The sequence below is a fragment of the Sinohyriopsis cumingii genome, chromosome 12 (assembly GCF_028554795.1).
Source record: "Sinohyriopsis cumingii isolate HCF-2022 chromosome 12, ASM2855479v2, whole genome shotgun sequence".
Taxonomy (NCBI): Eukaryota; Metazoa; Mollusca; class Bivalvia; order Unionida; family Unionidae; genus Sinohyriopsis; species Sinohyriopsis cumingii.
In genome coordinates this window covers 94,251,469-94,272,904 of record NC_142972.1, presented here as the reverse complement: position 1 = coordinate 94,272,904, position 21,436 = coordinate 94,251,469, and the positions used below count along the sequence as shown (strand labels likewise).

General features: G+C 33.9%; 1 protein-coding gene across 1 annotated transcript in view; it reads right to left on the bottom strand.

Annotated features, from left to right (window-relative positions):
• Window positions 1–4,800: 4,800 nt before the first annotated feature.
• LOC149787007 (uncharacterized) overlaps window positions 4,801–21,436 on the bottom strand; it is an 18,129-nt gene continuing 1,493 nt past the window's right edge. The window contains exons 2-3 of the mRNA XM_089977553.1: window positions 16,166–16,367; window positions 4,801–14,394 (exon numbers count right to left, since the gene is read on the bottom strand). Coding sequence (XP_089833679.1) covers window positions 11,816–14,230 — 2,415 coding nt within the window. The 5' untranslated portion in view covers window positions 14,231–14,394; window positions 16,166–16,367 and the 3' untranslated portion in view covers window positions 4,801–11,815. The remainder of the gene's footprint in view (window positions 14,395–16,165; window positions 16,368–21,436) is intronic.

Sequence of the window (21,436 nt, the reverse complement as noted above, 5' to 3'; positions counted from 1 at the left end):
AAAAATATTATTCCAGTTTTGAATTCAGTATAATTTCTAACGAATGTTTTTATCCAATAATTTTGTTAGAGCACTTTTCTATTTTCCATAGAATATAATCACTTGAAATCAGTAATTTGAAGAAAGTAATATTCAGCCAAAACCGGTCACAACATAATTAAATTTAAGCATGGCGCTATAAAATGCTACGAAACATCTATTTTCAAGGTATAAAAACGGATCTAACTGCAATCAATTGTGGTTTGTATGCCAGTAAAAAAAACTGATTTTACTTTTAATAAATAATAGTACGTAATATTGTAAATGACATAGTGGCCCTCTCCCTGTATAGTAGGGAGAATGAAAGATCGCGATCAAGAGACATATTTGCAATATGTATTGATTAAAGATGGCACAAATGTAATCAATGATAGCATTAACAGAACGGATGGATACATACGTACACATACATCCATACAGACATGCACACATACATACATACATACATACATACATACATACATACATACATACATACATACATACATACATACATACATACATACATACATACATACATACATACGTACATACATGCATGGGGCCCCGAGTGGCCGAGTGGTCTAAAGCGTACTCCGTTACGGATCACTGCTATCTCACCTCTGTCTGCGTGGGTTCGATTCGGCTAATGTGGGTATGTGAGAAAGCTTGCCAGTAGCTTCGCGTGGGTCGGTGGTTCTTTCTGGGGTTTTCCAGGGTTCTTCCTCCACCATTAATACTGGCCGCCATGTATAGCCTATCGTGTGCTGAAAAATGGCGTTAAACCCATACAACAACAACAACAACATACATACATACATGCATGCATACATACAGACAGACATACAGACATACATACAGACAGACAGCGTGAAGTGCAAAGGAAAGATCAAGAAGTGTAAATGAAACATCAATATTTATTGATGAGTAATCAGGCGGTGTTCGTGAAAAATCATGAAATAGAGATGAATACTCAATAAACAGAGATAAAGCAGTAAGTAGTGAAGATACATAGTCAAGAGGCATAGATGAATAATTAATCATAATTAGAATACTCACGAATCTTCGATTACAATAGAGGCATAGATGATATTTAATGTTTAAGAGGTGGAGGTGAGAAATAACAATTTAATGGAGATGGATAATCATGAGGAGACGATGAGTAATCAAGATATGGAGATGAATACTAAAGAGGCAGATACAACTAATCAAATATAAATTAATAACCACAAGTATAAAATGAGACATTAATAATCTCGAGTTGAAGATGAGACACGAGTAATCACGTGTGGAAGATGAAACATAAATGACCACTAGTTGATGATGAGACAAGAATAGTCAGTAATTAAAGATGAGACAAAAAGTATCATTAGTGAAAGATGTGACAAGAATAATAACATAACTCTAGTATGAGTTGAGAAATGAATAATTGATAGTTGATAATAAGACAAGTATACTCACTAGTATAAGATGAGATATGCATAATTGAGCGTGGTGCCGATGACCACTGAATATGTTATCATGATTTAATCAAACAGTAAAATGAATAATCAGAGGACGTAGCATTAACAAAGAGACGAATTATGCAACTATTTCACCCAAATGGTATTGAATGTGATGAGATAATAGTGGCGGCGGTAGATATATATATATATATTCTGTATTCCCGAACCAGCATTACCCAAATAACTCGCATGTCTTATCTGTCCGCGTGGGGCTGAGTCTCAATTCGTCCAAAGAGAGTACGAAATCTTACCAGTAGCTTCCAGTGGTTCGGTAGTTCTTCGCTGCTTCATCCTGGGTTTGTTTGCATTCGGCCTCGTAGTCAGACATAGCCAACTTTGAGATGAGGCAAAACCATTTTAACCTCCCCCCCCCACACACACACACTCATCCAATTCCTGTCAGCCACTTGTCTGCATATTTAGCTGTGTGATCATTTCTTAATTTATATCAAATGGTTGTGAAGAAAAATGAAAGCAATATAGAATAGAAACAGATGCCATTTTAATATCAATGGACATGTGGCATTGAGCTGTTCGATTCATTCATGCTCTATTGTATTGACATCATTATTGCCTTGACAAAGTATAAGTCATCATTTTATCATTTTTAAAAGTGAACATGTCATTTTTCCTGAAGCGTCTTTAGAGTTCCCAGTCATAGATTTTGCTTTCGGAGACATCTATGCCGCATTTGATTCCCTTTTTTACAATCTTATGAACTCATTCTTAATTTATTGACTTGAATACGTAATGTCTACAAACCTAGACAGTTAGCGGAAAGAGGAAAATGTAGGATAAAATCAATGATATGGTCGGAAGTAACAAGAATGTAAAGCATAAACTGTAACTAAATTTAATTGTTTTGATATAGTCAATTTGCTTAGATTATATTCCACACTCGTTTCACTACATTCGTCTTTACTTGAATGGATGTTATTTAGGTGATCACGAGGCAAACAGTCATGTGCCTGTTTTCCTCATTAAAACTATGTTTAATGAAAATTATACAACTTATCAATTTGCAAAGAGAATTGTAAATAACCACAAAATGCACAGGACAAAATCGATTAACGGATATTCCTGGCAGGTATGTGAAGAGCCTATTTACCCGGTCAGTACCTGTTGCCTGTAGTCAGACTTAACGTCAACGGAATTGGAAGTATGAATATTTGTATGTAATATAAATTAAATAAATGTATGGTATGTAAACTGTAACTATGACAAACCCCTCAATTGTTTATTGTTTCATGAAAAGGGAACTAGCCATGCTTCGTTTCCTTTTCGTAAAAGGTTGTATGTATCTCGTGTCATATCAATGATTCAGCGTACATACTATACAAATATTAAATGCAAAATATCGGTCATAGCAACGAAGCATTGGATGTCAAATGCGAAAATGTTTCTGAAACCTAAAATAGATTGATGACACGTCCCTTTGTGCAATTTGCAACATACGTACTACTGAATTCGAATAAATGTAATAAATTCGATTCATTCATCTGGAATGTCTTTAAAGTTATAAAAGATAGAAGTAACATGTGACGCAAAATATTAAATAATCGGGTGAAACCTTGACCTAAGAATAGATCGTGAGCTGCAATGTCACACCAGCTATGTCAGAATGTCATGATGGGATGTATGGATGAACATATGAGGTTAGAATTACAGCACTTTTCCAAATAGCTTCAGCAAACCTACTTAAGTTAATATAGATTGGCCTACGTATTATTACGCACAAATTGTGCATGTCAACTCAGAATCAATCGATACAAATATTGCATCGACTGATCTGTAACCACACACCAGGTGCTTCAAATGGCAAAAAGGCGATCCCGCAACGTGGAGGCGTGAAAAGCATGTCAAGGCATTTAGGACGCGATGGTCGTCCAATGCATAAAAGATTTCTTATTTGTTTGAAGTTAAAAGATTCCAAGCTTAATAAATGCCCCTTTTCTGATAGCGGAAATTAATCGTTTTTGTAACAAATATTTTACACCCAAAAACATTTGTCTAATTTGGTCGAGTTCTGTTAAAAATATACTATTAGATACAAAAGCAATATTTTATGTCGATTGGTATATTTTCTATCAATTTAAAACGTGTATTGAACGAATGCGTTTCGTCTAATTTTGTCAAGTGATGCTTTTTTCTAACAGGTATAATGTACTGTCATATTTGATGATGCGTCCACGTTGTTTGTGCACAGATGAAAAAGCTCTTCTTGCCAGGATGCATTATGTTAATGTTTTCAAATTGCTTTTTGGATTGCATCTGAAACTAATTGTTTGACTTGTTTATTTTATTTTTATATTTTAAATGTCGACCCTCCATTGGTAGTGGATTGGCATCATTTGCATATAAAAAATTAAAATTGTTTGCTGCACTGAAGTTCTCTAATAAATTATGTCGAAATGTGAACATTTGGGTTTTTTTTTAAGTTAAGAATTTTGAAAAGGCAAATTTTGAAGACTGTGATTAACTTGCACACGTAGTCTAATGTTCAGGTAAGTCAGCATCGAATTGCAATGATATATTTGCTCGGTTTGATATGAAAATCTGAGTGCATTATCCGCACATTTGTCAACGGGATTGCTTAACCATTAATGACAACACCTTTTACAGATTGTCAGGCATTTCTTATAAGTAATTGATGCTAATTTATTTAAAACAAACCATTTGTAATCTTTACTTTATTTATCAATTACTGAAGTAATATATATATATATATATATATATATATATATATATATATATATATATATATATATATATATATATATATATATATATATATATATGGCCGCAGCTTCAAACTTTACCGAGTTGCATAGAATAGAAGCAAACAAATTTGTGAGGACATTTCAGTAGACGGAGAACAAGGCTGATCGGGTCCTCGAGTTCTGTTTGGCACAAATTAATTTGCTAATTTTTCATTCTTTTACGAAATTACAAGTAGTTATTTGCCTGTGAAAGCGTGTGTTTCCGCTTGCCGTTTTGGTACACATTCACACTATAGTCTTACATATTGTATCAAAGGGCGCGTGTATACTGCGTGCAAGATTGATACATCCTCTTTAACAGGAAGTTTTGATGAACATATCAAGTATCTCCAATAAGAGATGAAATTTAAAACATTATTCATTTATTTATATTGTGTGCATTTAGTTTAGTTTAAATAGTACCACTATATACACCACCGATAGTACGTTTGGTGGAAAATTAATCCGGGAGAACCCAGACCACTCTTATTTGTTGATCATATTAAGAAAACACCCCGTTGACAGATAATATATTTTAATTCTCTAGAGGCAGACATGACGTATATTTTCTTACTTATCAATAACGCCGTTCTGATAAAACGAATGTAAAACACATACATAAGATGGCAAACACAAATTCTATACAAAATGCGATTGTAACAGACTTTTCCTTACATGAACTTTGAAGATTGCTTCGTAACATAATTAGGATCACGGAACACATAAATAAAAAAGCGTTGTGGTAACTGTTATATATCTGTAACAGTATCAGATGCGATTCGATCACAGTTTGACATGTACAACGAAATTAAATAATTGTAATTCAAACTACATTTACCTATGCTTATGTGCATACTAAAAAAAGAGCGAGCTTTAAATTGCTGGACAAAACACGCGAACCTATGTGAACCTATTTTTTGCATAATAACTGAAAATGGGATCAGATTTAAATTGCCAGACAAAACATGTTAAACAGATAAATAGGAGTACAGGTTGTCTGTACAAAAAACAAACCTACTAAGGTGCGTTGTTCTCTATTTGATGTAAATGTATTACTAAATGGCAATATGTGAATGGAAGGAGTGTTTTCCTAGCAGAAAGCTCGTGAAAAGGGAATGAATTTGGATTCAATGTCTCTTTTCACAGACTAAGTTATTTACGTTCTTCTTATAGCAGTTTCATTTTCTTTGCAAGTCAGAAGCAGTTGTTTATCTGTACAATACAACCTAATAAGATAATTAGCAAGTAAAATGTATATTTTTTATTAAAACATATTTTTACTTAATTCAGAACGATCAAAACTAAAATTAGATCGATATATGGAATGAGATATGTGGAAAAAGAAATATAAACCTGATCAAACATAGGATACAATCAAGATAATTAGCAAGTAAAATGCATATTTTTTCCATTAAAACATCTTTTTACTGAATTCAGAACGATCAAAACTAAAAATAGATCAATATATGAAATGAGATATGTGGAAAAAGAAATATAAACCTGACCAAACATAGGATACAATCAAATTGGTGCAAGTCCTAATTGACAATCATCCGTTATTGTCCACCGATGTTAAAGTAGTCTACCAGGAGAATAATGTTCACATGTACTACTTTATAGGATCTCTGTTGTCCGTGTATAAAGTATTGTTAAGGCATTTTGTTACTTTTAGACAGTTAAATGTGCTCGTATCATACAACCATGCGATGAAATACACAAAATAACTTGTGTTGTGCACAGGACAAAAGGTTTTCCCCAAATGTTTCTTTAAACACTGTACCATCCATAATAATGTTGAATACACACATCTATAATTAACAATAGAGAAAGTATTTGCGTGACATTTTAGATAAATAGATTGGAAGATAGAAACTACCTTTTTACGTATATAGACACAAACGTAACTACATTATATAAATATATATATACATATATCCGTAAGTGCTTTTGCCATATACGTCAATGGTGATTTTAGAGAAATATGTCAGTGCATGGCTTTAGAGATATATGTCTGTGGTACATTATTAATGCGTATGCAAGAATTTATTTTACATAGTTTATTATCTCTTACAGTTATTCTGGTATATATGCCCACTATTTGTACCAGTGCAACGTGACATTCATAAGGCGATTCCTAACCTGCGTGCAATGCGATAAAATATTTCTTTTGTCTTCATCCTTTGCAGGAATATTGGATTACGGCCATTGTTGCTCACATGGAAGGAAACCTCAATACTACTACTAATGATACTACTAATGCTAATAATAATAATAATAATAATAATAATAATAATAATAATAATAATAACGTTAAGTCAGTATGTTCTATTTTGCTGCACGAGACACTTTCAAACACAGAAAACAGACATAAATATAATAATCTTTTCAAGAAATATGTTATTAATGTATGTTGTATTGTTTCATTAAAAAACAATGCCTGACTTTACACCTTAAGTTGTCACTGGAGACCATCATTGTCTAATGGGCGATGTGCATTGCACCATCGTTCAAGGTTAATTTACTTATTTTTTTTCTTCTATTTATTTCATCTTTTCAGAACGTTATTCTTTGAATGACATGTATCTGTCTAGTCATAGTCTAGCATTTCGGTTTAGGTGTGGCAGAAGTTGCTTTTCTTACACGTGATACTGACAAAAAAGCATAAAACACAATTCATGGAGAGCATGGTATCAAATCAGACCATTGATATTAAAGGTGACCTTTGTTCAAGATAATTGAAGGCTTTACGGGAGTCTACTGATAAAAGATCAGTATTATAGATGAAACAATGTATTGCTTTGCTGCGAATATGATGGAAACTAACAAGAAAGAAACACGGTCCCTACAATATGTAGCAGCTCTAACCTAACCCTTTTATATGTTTTTGAAAATAGTCTATTAAATATATATATAGCGTATAGGTCCATTGTCGATAGCCTTCGAACATACTGCTTTGCCTCGACAAGCAGTGCCAAATGCAATGGTTAATCCGAAAAATAATCCGAATTGATAGTATTCTAATAAAGCATGGGCATGATATATTTGTATTTACATCATCATTTATAGTCTTTTTAGAGTTTAGTGAATATTTGTTGATATGATGAGTCAGTTTTTTTGGGGGGGCGGGGGATATTTACAAGTTTCAGAAGCAAACATCATAATTTAAATCATTCAATAGACGTTATGGTAGTGTGGTGTCTTTGTTTCGTAAAATGAACTCTCCCAAATTTCTGAACGTTGCAAATTGTCTATATATGTATGGTATACGTGATTATTAATTTGAGATACAAATCTTTATAAGTTGTTATGGGGACGAATGTGGGTCATATGGTTTAATATAGTCCAAATAGCAGACACAAATGTATACTATCATACGATAAACATGAAAATGATATATAGAGGCAGCACGATAAATATACATCATGATGGTACTAGGGGGTCATACGAGAAATGCACACAGGAATGGCCCTTGAGTGTCAGAAGTGTTTTTATCTTCAAATGGGTTTATAGGACCAAAAGTGTTTATGGGTTAAACGTTATGTAGGGCAATAGTGAAAGAGTATATCTTTTCGAGGCAAGCAGGTGGTCCTGAGAAAGGCAGTTTGAGGTTCCTATGTGGGGAAATCACATGAAAAATCTTTGTATATATGCATGGCCTCAAATTATGGGAAAATCCTTTAGAGAAACGTGCTATCTATTAAAAGCCTCAACCTGACTGAAAATTATATTTACAAAAACAAACAAATATCTTTTTATAACCTCAGCTTGTGGAAATATCCTTTAAAAAAATCTATTATATATTTATGACCTCAAAACGTACTAGTGCTACCCAAAGTCATTTGGTCGGTGACTTTGTAACGGTGTTCGGGTTGTACTCAGTTAGTGCTAGTCTAGGTAAGTGTGGTCATTTTTATTTTAAATTGGATATATAGTTAATACCTGTGGGACTATATGGCTTCAAAAAGGGTTTGTGGGTCAAAGGTGACAATAATGGTACAAATATTTAAGTTTGAATTCTGAAATTATACACACACAGCGTATTGTGTTAGCCTAGACTATCCAAAAACTCTTGTGTTAACTTAGAGTGAAAGAGTCGGAAAAGGAATATCACAAACATATCACCCGAATCATCACATTGTGTAACTTTAGATTGTAAGAGCAGGAGAAAGAATCTCGCATATATATAAACACATACCTATACCATCCAACATTCCATACACACATCGTCATAAAGCAATGAGTTAGCATAGGGAGTAAGAGAAGGAGCTTAAACATATAACTGCACACAAACAATACAATTCCTCACCACATACATACACTATCCAAACGCTTTGCGTTAGCTTAGAGTTGAAAAAAAAAACAAACAAAATCAAATCTCTGAAACCTACTTTTCATTATATCACAGAAAGACTATCAATCACACTACATATTCCGTCCAACATTGCATAGACATTATCAAAAGTGTTTTGTTTAGTTTCGAGTTTAAAAACACAAATCGAATCTCTCATTCCACCCAATATACAAACAAATTAATATCCATAACATCACCTATACCATCCAGCACCACAAACAAACACTGTAAAGCGGCTTGGACTTGGCGTATAATGCAAACGAATGATATAAAATCTCACAAACATACTATCCAGTACATCACCTATACAAGCCAATACCTCTAAAAACACAATCCAAAACTCATTGCGAAGTCTCTTAAATCCCACACCTACTATGAGAAGACAGGTGTAGTGTGTCAACAAAAAAGAGGAAAGCGCAAAAAGATAATATCTAAATACCCAGATGTATAACATCCAACTTGTATACTGTGTAAGATCCTATATACTCATTAGATGATACAGTATTGTGTAAAAGCATGAGATGAATTAACACATTATGTCCAAAGATACCTATACTATCCAGCACCCAAAAAACAGACTACAGTCAGTTCCAAGGGCCTACAGCAATTATCATAATAGGGGTATAGTGTAGAAGAATGAGATACGAAGAATGGGATGAAATCTCATTAAAAGCAAAGAATTCCAGGAAGAATATTTTCGTAAAAGAATTCTAACGCACACATATGATATGGCGTCCGAAATGCGATGAATGTTCTCATCTTCAGAATTCAGTTCTTTTAAAATTACTTGAATATGAATTATGTCTTGAATATTGTAATTCACAAATTTCAAGGATTTGATGTAACACGGTAAACTAATGTTTATCCCTTAGCGGTTTTTATCATTGCATTGCTGACAAGCTAGAGTGTGAATTTGCAAAAATGTGTTGTCTTCTTGTCTTCTGTACTATTTTTCTTTCCACACTAAATACTGTTCTGTAATATAACTGGTTTGCGTTTTGAATGTGTGAAACAAATTCTTACTTACACGTTTTAACACACATATCGGTAGCGAAACATGCTAAGCGATTGAGTCGGAGTTGAGTTTCTTTTCATGCCAGTGAAGTTTGGTTTGGTATGAAGTAAAGATTTTAAGTAAAGTTGCGGTGTGTGCTTTGAAAATGCCAAGATTTTATAGAAACATTTTTAATGATAATTGTAATGTTGATAGGCTGTGCAAGAGTCGAAAACTAAAGTCACATAACTTTATATGCCTTGTAGACATTTCGACATTGTCACATGTCAGCAACACAAGCCATTACCACACACGTAGAAGAAACGATCGGGGCGTGACATATCTTTTGAAACTGTGTAACGAGATATCGCTTATTACATCATAAGTGGATATTACATTCAGGCACATCTGAATTGCGTACAAAAACTAAATTAGAATAAAAATGAGATAAACAATACAACTGGAGCACTTATTCCATTATACGTTTGCGTAATATATGAACATGATAATCATTTCATGAAATGCTATACTAATTTGTCTCAACAGTCGTGATTCAATAATTTTGAAGTAACACAAGCCATTGCCACGCGCATATAAGAAAAGATAGTGATGTGGCCTATCTTTTTATAAAGTAGGAAAGTGTGCAACGAAATATTACTTATTACATCGTAAGTGGATATTTCATTCAAGCACATCTGAGTTGCGTACAAAAACAAAATTAAAATAAACATGAGATAAACAATACAACTGGAGCACTCATTCCATTAAATGCGTTCGTAATATATAAACATAATAATCATTTCATGAAATGCAGTACTAATTTGTCTCAACAGTCGTCATTCAATAATTTTGTATTAAGATCATTTTTTTCGGATGGCAATACTGTCCAAACTAGTCCTTTGTATGACGGGTGTTTAATGTTGTTATTAGGCAAAACGGAAAACGCAGATATGTTCAGAACAGCCATTAGAACCATGTTTTAAGTTTTGCAAAACAGAACACCGGTCCGCTGCCTGGAGAAAGATAGATTACTAAATATCTTAACACTGTACACTGACTTGGTTTTTTTCAGTATTAATTAATTAACAATAATTTCAATATGGGCATTATTTATGGCAACAGTGGTTGATTTTATTTTTCATATCCCGTATGTAGTTTCCGACTGACAAATATTAAACGAACTCTTGATGGGTGGCGATGTTGTTTTGTGCATAATAAGGTTAACCAATTGGCAGCATTAAATTTAAAACAATTTCCTGAATACGTGACCGAAGAAGATGCATTAATTCAAATGAATGGACGCAGGTGTAGTTTCTATGCAATTTAATACAGCAGTTATATTTTTAAGTTAATAACGTCTACTTTCATGATATGGGCGGTATGCTAAACAATATTTTTCTCAAAAATGTAAATAAGAAGCCAGGTCTGCTCAAGAGTAATAGTGATTGCAGAAACAGACGCGTGACGCGCTTCAGCACAATGCAACCGTTAATGTGAGTAATACAACTACTCAGAATGGCATCCGTTCTTCAATGATGACGAGCGTTGTTTATTGCTGTTTAACCTGATTACCTGATAATTATTTCAATATAATCAACATCATGTAGAAGGTATAAATTAAATATTACACAAGACTAAGAACACTATAAAACTATAGGGACACAAGGCTGAATTCGATATTCAACATCCTCATGATGAAAAATAAGCAGACATTAAAAATAGGAATTGGTAGTGAGGAGATTTGTTGCTGATACAAGTGCAATCAATCTTGCAAGCACGTAATGCTAAATAATGCCCCACTCACACACCCTGATCAGCTTGACCATGGCTCACATAGTCAGTCGGTTACAACAAGTTTTAAAGCAATTAAGGCCCTTCAGTTATAAGACATTCAAGAGTCAAAATCATTCATAAGGACGAAGTATTACATTTTTGGTGTATTGTTTTCAGAACTCAATCCATCTAAATAAAAAGACAAAATCATGCTGTATAAGTTTCAACTTAAAACTATTAAAGAATAAGTAAAATACAAATGTTCAATTTATGTATATGAATTTGCGCATTTTCTTTGCGGTATTTTGAAAAAACGGGCTTCTTTACATTGTGACAAAGATATTCACCACATATAATACTAATCATTTTGCATAAATAAGGCAATTAAGCGTAAAGACTGACACTATCAATAGCATCATACTTTTTCTTCCACTAAAGGAAGTGATTCAACAGAGACGTTACATTTTTGTCGTCTGTAATTCCGAAAAGTTTCAGTAGCTATTCGAATTATTCCCTCGCAAATGGTATTCCATGACGGGTGAATAACAAAATGGCCTTCATCATCCGACCATGTTGCTCTGGTATAATGCGTTATGAGATGCTTGATAGTTCCAATAGTAGTAAATGTGTCTGTATTATGTTTAATTAGAACCACAGCTTGTCTGTGTCTCTCAATGGCATCAACACATTCTTTCAGGCTCCAACGAGACCCAAGAAATGCTAGTGTTATTACAGGGACAATAACTAGACTTTCATTAATACATCGATGTATTTCTTCTACGATAAGCATGCCGGGAACAAAATTATCAGCTCCAGTACACACAAGATCTTTTTCAGTGTCAAACCTTTCCTTGAGATATTTATTTAAGGAAGGCAGAATGTTTCCTTCGACGATAAGATGATCTTGGCTGCAATATGACACAAATACTAAAAAGTTAAACATTGTATTATCCTGCATGAGTTCTCTCTTCAGAGCTTGAAAGTCCTGGTTCTGGCGTGCCTTTCTGTGCCTATGATGAATCATAATGGCGATTGTAAATGCACATAATATAATTCCAATTGATATTGCAATTCCAATGCCGATAATATATGCAATGCGACAGTTTTCTCTGACCATTTCAAAAACTGCATTGTTAAAAAATTCTTCAGTATTGCCGTGTTTACATAGCAATGCTGTTCGGTTAACAATGATGATATCTGTAATCAAAATCCATTTTAAAAAATCAAGCGTGTCACAGTCACATTTGACTGGATTCCCTAGAACATTCACCGTTAGATGTTGTGGAATTATTGCAAGTAATTCTTTGAGTTCATCATTTCCGCTGGCGTTGTAGCCATATTTGTATTTCTGTCCTATAATATTTTTATGATTGAACTGATTGAGCAAACTATTCGTCATGGTGGTTTTATGTTTGTCTATGGTGTCTCGATGAAGAACTATTTGCTCCAACTGTCCCAAGAAGATATGATGCAAATTTATGAGCCGATTTTTCCTTAAATTAATCATCTTTAAATCCCACGTATTGTGCAATTCAATATTAATGTAGGTAAGTTCATTCTCACTAAGATCAATCAGGCGTAACTTGCTATTGGATGAGAATAATTTTAATGGTAAGAGACTAAGATAGTTATTACGTAGAAAAATGATCTCAAGGTCAAAGTTTCTGGAGAATATATAGGAAAAATCGTCCATAGTCTGCATGTTGTGTAACTGGTTCATGGAGAAGTCAATAATTTTCATTGATGGAAACCTACTTAATAAAGATGGTGATATATATTTCATATTGTTACTTGCTAAGTTTAATGTCTCTAGAGCAGGAAAAACACATTCTCCAAAAATCGTAATATTTAAAATAAGTAGGTTATTTTTGCTCATATCCAACATTTTCATACCATTTAAGCCACAGTTCTGAAAAGTGTATTCCACATTGAACCGTATTTGAGCGTGTGGAGTCATAACGCCTTGAGCAAATATGTATACTGCATACGAAAACGGAGTGAAATCCCATTTTACCAGTTCATTCCCCTGTTTGACAGCAGGACGCATCATATACTGTCCGCCAGTAAGATCTATAAGTTCAATGCTGTTCATGACTGACACAAATGTATCGTGCATGCCCGGAGATAAAACTAACGTAGAATAAGAAATATTTAAGTATTTTAAAGTTGCAAATATTTCTTGCACATGTTCTACATAGATCATATTGGTTCCACGTATATCAATATATGTAAGATTCTTTCCACGAAGAGCATTATAAAAGCTTTCTCCTAGGATAACATGCTGTTGAGTGTTTTGTATTCCAATCAAAGACAGATATTTAAGCTTACTCAGTTTAGCATTCAAAGCTGCCGCTAAAATAGTTATTTTAAGAGAATGGTTCTCATCCAAATGCAGTGCTTCAAGATCAGGAGTAGAATAAAATAAATCAGGATCAAGGTAGCCGAGATTGCGACATGATGAAATGGACAAAAATTTTAATTTTCTAAGCCCATAAAGAAACCCTTTTTCAATACGAACGATCCCATTAAATTCTAAGACAGAAAGTTCTGAAACATTTTTCCATGACTGATGGTCTGAAAAACTACTGAATAAAGAACCGAGAGAATCATCTGTTCCAATCAGAGTAACTTTCTCAATATCTGCCGGCAATATATGTGGTAAATCGGTATATCTGGCAACGTGTTTGCAGAGATAAGAAGTCCCGTTCACAGTGCAAGCCACGTTTGATACAGAAATAGGAATAATGACATATATTATGAAACTTACGGGGACAATGTGTCTTTTTTCCATTTCAAGCTTCGAAGATGTGTTAATCGTGCTGGGGATCATACAAGAATTGTTACTTTTTGAAGCGAGAGCCCTGACAATAGGTGTGATGTAAAGTTTTAGAGTCAACGTATCATTCACTGATCCTTGATGTTTTCCTTTTTACTTTGAAATAGTTTTCTTATTTAGGCGTTGTTCACAGACTGCGATCGATGAAACACCTTTTCCTGTACAAGAAACGAGAAATATAGAGTATTCAGATCAATCATACATATATATATATATATATATATATATATATATATATATATATATATATATATATATATATATATCTTTGTATATTTGTGTGTGTATCATTTTAAATTTATACAAATATTCGCACTGACAAACAAGCTGTTTCGCAAAAAGCCTTTCCTAATTTGTCAATTCAATTAACATTTTCCATCTTATAACATATCGCTCAGTGATTATTAAACCGATTCTTTCTTTAGCATGCGTTCCAGTGATGTTTACGAAAACTTACCAAAGGCGTTTCTCAGACTGATTTCAAAGAAACGTGTCAGAGATTCCATTAATAAAATGGTATAGATTCCTTCACTATTAATGTATTCATACGTCATTTCATGATAGATTAATTTGATAATCTGTGGTTTCTCGATGAAGAGATATTTGCTCCAACTGTCCCAAGAAGACAGGAGACAAATTTATGAGCCGATTTTTCCTTAAATTAATCAACTTTAAATCCCACGTATTGTGCAATTCAATATTAAAGTAGGTAAGTTCGTTCTCACTAAGATCAATCAGGCGTAACTTGCTATTGGATGAGAATAATTTTAATGGTAAGAGACTAAGATAGTTATTACGTAGAAAAATGATCTCAAGGTCAAAGTTTCTGGAGAATATATAGGAAAAATCGTCCATCGTCTGCATGTTATGTAATTTGTTCATGGACAAGTCAATAATTTTCAGTGAGGGAAAACTGCTTAATAAAGATGGTGATATATATTCCATATTGTTACTTGCTAAGTTTAATGTCTCTAGTGCAGGCCAAATACATTCTCCAGAAATCGTAATATTTAAAACAATTAGGTTATTTTTGCTACAATCCAACATTTTGGTACCATTTAAGCCACAGTTCTGAAAAGTGTATTTCACATTGAACCTTATTTGATTATGTGGAGTCATCACGCCTTGAACAAATAAGTATATTCCATACGTAGGGAAGTCCCATTCTATCACTTCATCCCCCTGTATGATAGTATGTCGCATCATATACTGGCTGCCAGTAAGATCTAACAGTTCAATGCTGTTCATGACTGACACAATTTTATCGCTTATGCTCGGAGAGAAAACTACTGTAGAATAAGAAATATTTAAGTATTTTACAGTTGCAAATATTTCTTGTACGATAGTATGTTCTACATAGATCACATTGGTTCCACTTATATCAAAATATGAAAGATTCTTCCTAAGAAGAGCATTATAAAAGCTTTTTCCTAGGACAACATGCTGTTGAGTATTTTGTATTCCAATCAAAGACAGATATTTAAGCTTACTCAGTGTACCATTCAAAGCTGCCGCTAAGATAGTTATTTTAAGAGAATGGTTCTCATCTAAATGCAGTGCTTCAAGATCAGGAGTAGAATAAAATAAATCAGGATCAAGGTAGCCGAGATTGCGACATGATGAAATGGATAAAAATTTTAATTTTCTAAGCCCATAAAGAAATTCTTTTTCAATACGAACGATCCCATTAAATTCTAAGACAGAAAGTTCTGAAACATTTTTCCATGACTGATGGTCTTAAAAACCACTGAAGAAAAAACCGAGAGAATCATCTGTTCCAATGAGAGTAACTTTCCTAATATCTGCCGGCAATATAAGTGGTAAATCGGTATTTCTGGCAATGTGTTTGCAGATATAAGAAGTCCCGTTCACAGTGCAAGTCACGTTTGATACAGAAATAGGAATAATGACATATAGTATGAAACTTACAAGGACAATGTGTCTTTTTTCCATTTCAAACTTCGAAGATGTGTTAATCGTGCTGGTGATCATACAATAATGGACATAGGTTTGACGTAAAGTTCTAGAGTCAACGTATCATTCACTGATCCTTGATATTTTCCTTTTTACTTTGAAATAGTTCTCTTTGTTAGGCTTTGTTCACAGACTGCGATCGATGAAACACCTTTTCCTGTACAAGAAACGAGAAATATAGAATATTCCGATCAATAATGCATATATATATATATATATATATATATATATATATATATATATATATATATATATATATATATATATATATATATATATATATATATATATATATATTCGCATTGACAAACAAGCTGTTTCGCAAAAGCGTTTCCTAATTTGACAATTCAGTTAACATTTACCATCTTCTAAGAGATCGCTCAGTGATTATAAAACTGATTCCTTCCGGAGCATGCATTACCATGTTGTTTACGAAAAGTTGCCAGAGGCGTTTCTCAGACAGATTTCAAAGAAACATGCCAGAGATTCCGTTAATAAATTGGTATAGATTTCTTCACTATTAATGTATTCATGCGTCATTTCATGAGTTTTATAAAATGAGAGATTAATTTGATAAAATTCGTTGCATTTCCATTTCAGTACTTGACCTTTTGTCTTTTAATGATGCTTTTGGTCTATAACTAGGATTGTAATTTATTTATATATATATCTTTAAAGCAGTACTGTTTCCCAAACAAAATATAAAATTAATGAATGGCCTAATTTTATAGGTAAGCTAAATTTTTTAATTTCAATTGGAAGTTTGCATTGATTACGATGTATAGGCAAAGAATGGGGCTAATAAAAAGTTACCATAAATGTAACATAGGCATTTAAATGATTAATCTTTTCTAAATATCTGTTATCATAGTAACATTTCAGTGTTTCAAATATGGAATAGTTCTTTCCATGCCCTGGGGATAAAACTGTTTGACAGATAGACCTCTTTACATTACAAATTGCCTATATTGGACCTCATCAATTCCATTAATGCATGCCACTGTCTCTTCAAACATAATCGCCTGTGTGATGCCTACTGACCACGGTAAAATACCAGGTCTGAAATTGGTGTATTTAATGTCTCTTGGGACATTCAGTTCTCTTTTTACATATCCACACATGTCCTAGTCCTGTTATGTTGTCAAGATTCCTCTCTTATGTGGTTCGACTATTACTTAAATTCTGTATTATTCCCTTTTCGGGAAGCATGGACTGGGATTGTGCCATGATTTACTATATTTGTCACATTTCCGGTCAAAGATATATCCATTATACTATGATTTCACTAAGACGCCGCGGATAGAAAAGAAGGCTATTCGCTCAGTGTCCTGGTCCGTCAACATTTTGAAGACCCCGGCACCCGTCTTAAGTGTTGGATATTCCCAAAACATTGACATTTTCGATCTTACTATAATTACATTAAATGTATTTCATGAGTCTTTATTACCTTACTTCAAACAGTGTTTCAGTTGGAATTCCAGAGACTTAGACATCTATTTATTTCGTCGCTATTAGTTTTTCTTTATTGGATTCATAAATCATTTTTATTGTTTTTCTCCCTTTAAAGCGATTGATCCAACACTCGTATAATTGTCAGATGGACATATCTTCATAATAGGCTTAAAAACTAAAGCCTCACCTGGCCTGTATTTTATATTGAAACAATTGCTTACATGACAGGTAAGACATATGTAGATAATAAACAAATATGCGAAATGGCCGAGATATACTGCAGTTCGCTCGGTTATTCAAAATGCAAAGCGACCGTTGAAAAGTTAACATGCACAGTATTATAAACACTTCGATATTTGTGTAACGTGATTACAGTATTGTGTATGTTCTTAAATTCTTTAAAGATTCTATTCTCATCAATCTGTGAACCTTTTGCGATATATCTTGCCTGGGCTATTCCATCGTTACCGGCTCGCCGACTTTCCATCAGGAGATTGGTTTCCGTTCCGAAAGTAGCTTATAATACTAGCATTTTCCTCTGCTGAGTTTGATTCAGTTTCGTATCTTTGTGTATGCTTGTATTGTTCTCTGAGTATTTACTAATTAAAATAATTTCCTCTTCCATTGCTCCCGTAACCTGACAATCTGATAGTTTGGTTGGACCTGGTACATCTACAGCATGAACTGTGTTCGTAATTAGTATCGTAGAATATGAAGACACATAGTCCCGATATACGGATTTGATTTGCTCTAGCTGAACTTTTAACTCCCTCGACTTGATATATTATTCTCTCTGATTAACCAATCTTACCACGTGCATCCTTTCCTTTTATATTAGCTCCCTCTGAAGCCACCTTTCTCATAACATGTTCTACTTTTGAGTATGTTATTTCGCTCACTTACACTCATTCTTAGCTTTTGGAACAGTTCTACTTTTTTAAATAATTTCCTCCACATTCTCCAACAAAGATTCAATTCACTGGCCAGATATTCGATTTAAATAAAGATGTATCGCGACCACAACGCGGATTTGGAACGCACAACCGAAACAATAGCGATATTTCACAATGTTACTGCTATCACGAGAATCAGTGTAAATACACAATTTAGTAATGGAAAAATAGCTCAGTCTCAGTAATAAATTTGTTATGTTGATACAAGGAATGTAAATTTACTCAAACATTGACAGCGCTCCTACTTTAAAACTTCCATGATTCCTAAGTAAAACCGAGTCTTGAAATGCAAGAACCAAAGCAAATTTAGCACAGTCTTAATGATTATACAATAATTCAAATACCAATTATAGGTTGTAAAAAAATCATCATAAAGGGACAATAAGTCTTTATAAAGTCATCAAGCCCCAAATTGTCAAGGCTCTGAAGGCATTGGTTATAGTCGAAAAGGAAGTAAAAATGAAGGATATGTCAAATATCTAGAAAACAATTTTCACTTTCCTCTTTCCTGGAACTAACATGCGCATACGATATTATTCATTGCAACTGCACTGCATTATTACCTCTGATGATGTACTGTTCACCCGTAACATCGAAATTGTGTTGGAGAAAGTTGGAAATAATCTCTATGGAGATAAGAGTTAGTTTCAGGGATACCAATTTGAATGTGTCTATTGCTCATGAAAACGCTGGTTGAAGACTAAATTGCGTCATTTTTTCTTGTGAGGATAACATGGCAGGTGCGAGCAGCTAAGACAATTGCGGAAACATCTTTGCATGGATAATATTTGCAGAAGGGTATTCATTATACATTTCTAACCTGCATGATATCATTGTTTATCCTTGTAAATGGACCCTATGCTATTATATACCCGTCTCTATGACCCAGGTATAACTTTCTCTCTACTGTCTTTTTTTTTTTATAGCTGATAATAATAGCTTCGACATATCTCGCATTCTATCACAGAAATCCGGCGTGATCAGGCATTTATACAGAAGTTATTTATGTGATCTCTTAGTAGGATTGACACGCATTTGTTGGGACCTCGTTATTTGGTAAATAAAACTAATCATTGTTCTTGCAATGTTTGCTTACTGTTAACATTATTTCAACTTCATTATAGTTTAGATGTGCGTAATTCCCGTTTCGCGCTCTCTCCATCACTCTCCCTCTCCCTCTCCCTCTCACAATCTCTCTCTCTCTCTCTCTCTCTCTCTCTCTCTCTCTCTCTCTCTGCCATACACAATCTCATTATCTTACCTATATGAGTGTTATCTTAGTCCTGATCACCATTGCACCATAAATACCGACTGTCTGTTGCGCCACAAACTATCAATGTAATGCAAGCGGTGTGGATAACTGCGTCATCAAGTTATAGAGCTCAAACAATACTGATCCTTTGGAGTTCTTTAATCGTATAGAGATCGGTTGGAATGATAAAACGACATATTTCGAGTGCTACTTCCATGAATGCTACGTTAACACGTATAACTAATCTTCATGTTTGAGATCAATGATATACTGGTTTGGCACTAACAGGGATCAGTCTAAATACGAAATCAGTTTACAACCATAGTCATTTTACATCGCCAGGTTCACACGTCATTTAACATAAGACAATAATTAATCCACTGTTTTGACACATAGGAATACATAAGCCACTAAACATTCATTGCCTTCAAAGCATTACTTTACCATGCCTGTATCATAGAGTTCTTAGTCAAGCGTAGGTTATTAGCATAATTGGAAGAATTAACATCTGGGCCATCCTTACGATGTTAGTAGCTATCCCAGGTACAATCTGCACAACACTAAACATTGTAGTTACAAACGCACAATTTTTAACACAGCATCAAATTATTATCACTTGGCTACACGATTAATACATTCCTTAACGCTATATACCAACAAAGATCAGTAGTTTAAATTACACCGTAGCCTTTTCAACCTTTGATAGTCAAATACGAGTATCCATTTCAAGTGTCCTCACACGGCATTTGACATTTCCAATTAAGTAGCTTGAGTATGATTCATTGAACATTTTGTATGATGCCTGACTCTAAACTTCATTATTGACGGATAATGAGCTTTTAGAGCCGAATTGAGAACTTCTCCCAGCAGACAGGTAAATCATAAATGTTAACATGTTGAAGTTCGAATATAAGGCTATTTAATTTTGAAATACTTAGGTGCACTTATTCTTTATTATTGAGCAACTGCAATGTCACTGACTATATATATCTGAATTTTTATATGATAATAACGTATTTTATATTTGCAGGATATACACTTGAATCCGAATGAGCCAGTTGTTTTTGTAATCTTCAATACTATAACAATTTGTTTACAAATAAAATTAAAAGATATTGACAAATAAGGCTCCCTCGGAGTAGAGTGTGACAGCCGCAAGATACGAAATTCAAACTTACTACAGTGTCTGTTACCCACACACACTGAAACTCAAACTTGCTACAATATCTGACACCAACTAGCGATGAAGCTTACTACGGTGTCTGCCACCCTCTGAAACTCCCACGCCAAACAACTCTTACTGACAAGTATTCGCCATTCATTTACTGATTATGGTGTCTGCCACCTATACTCCATGAAGCAATGGAAAACAATTAACTCAATGCCCTGATACATAAAAATACAAGCCGACCTTTGGAGTTTCATTGAGACCATTATCACCATTATTTCTAAATTGGCTGCACTGGTCATTAAACCATTGGCGGTAGGGTCCTAAAATGCACAGATACACGGACTAGTGTTAGATATAATGCCATTCATACGGTAATACGGACTAGTGGTAGATATAAT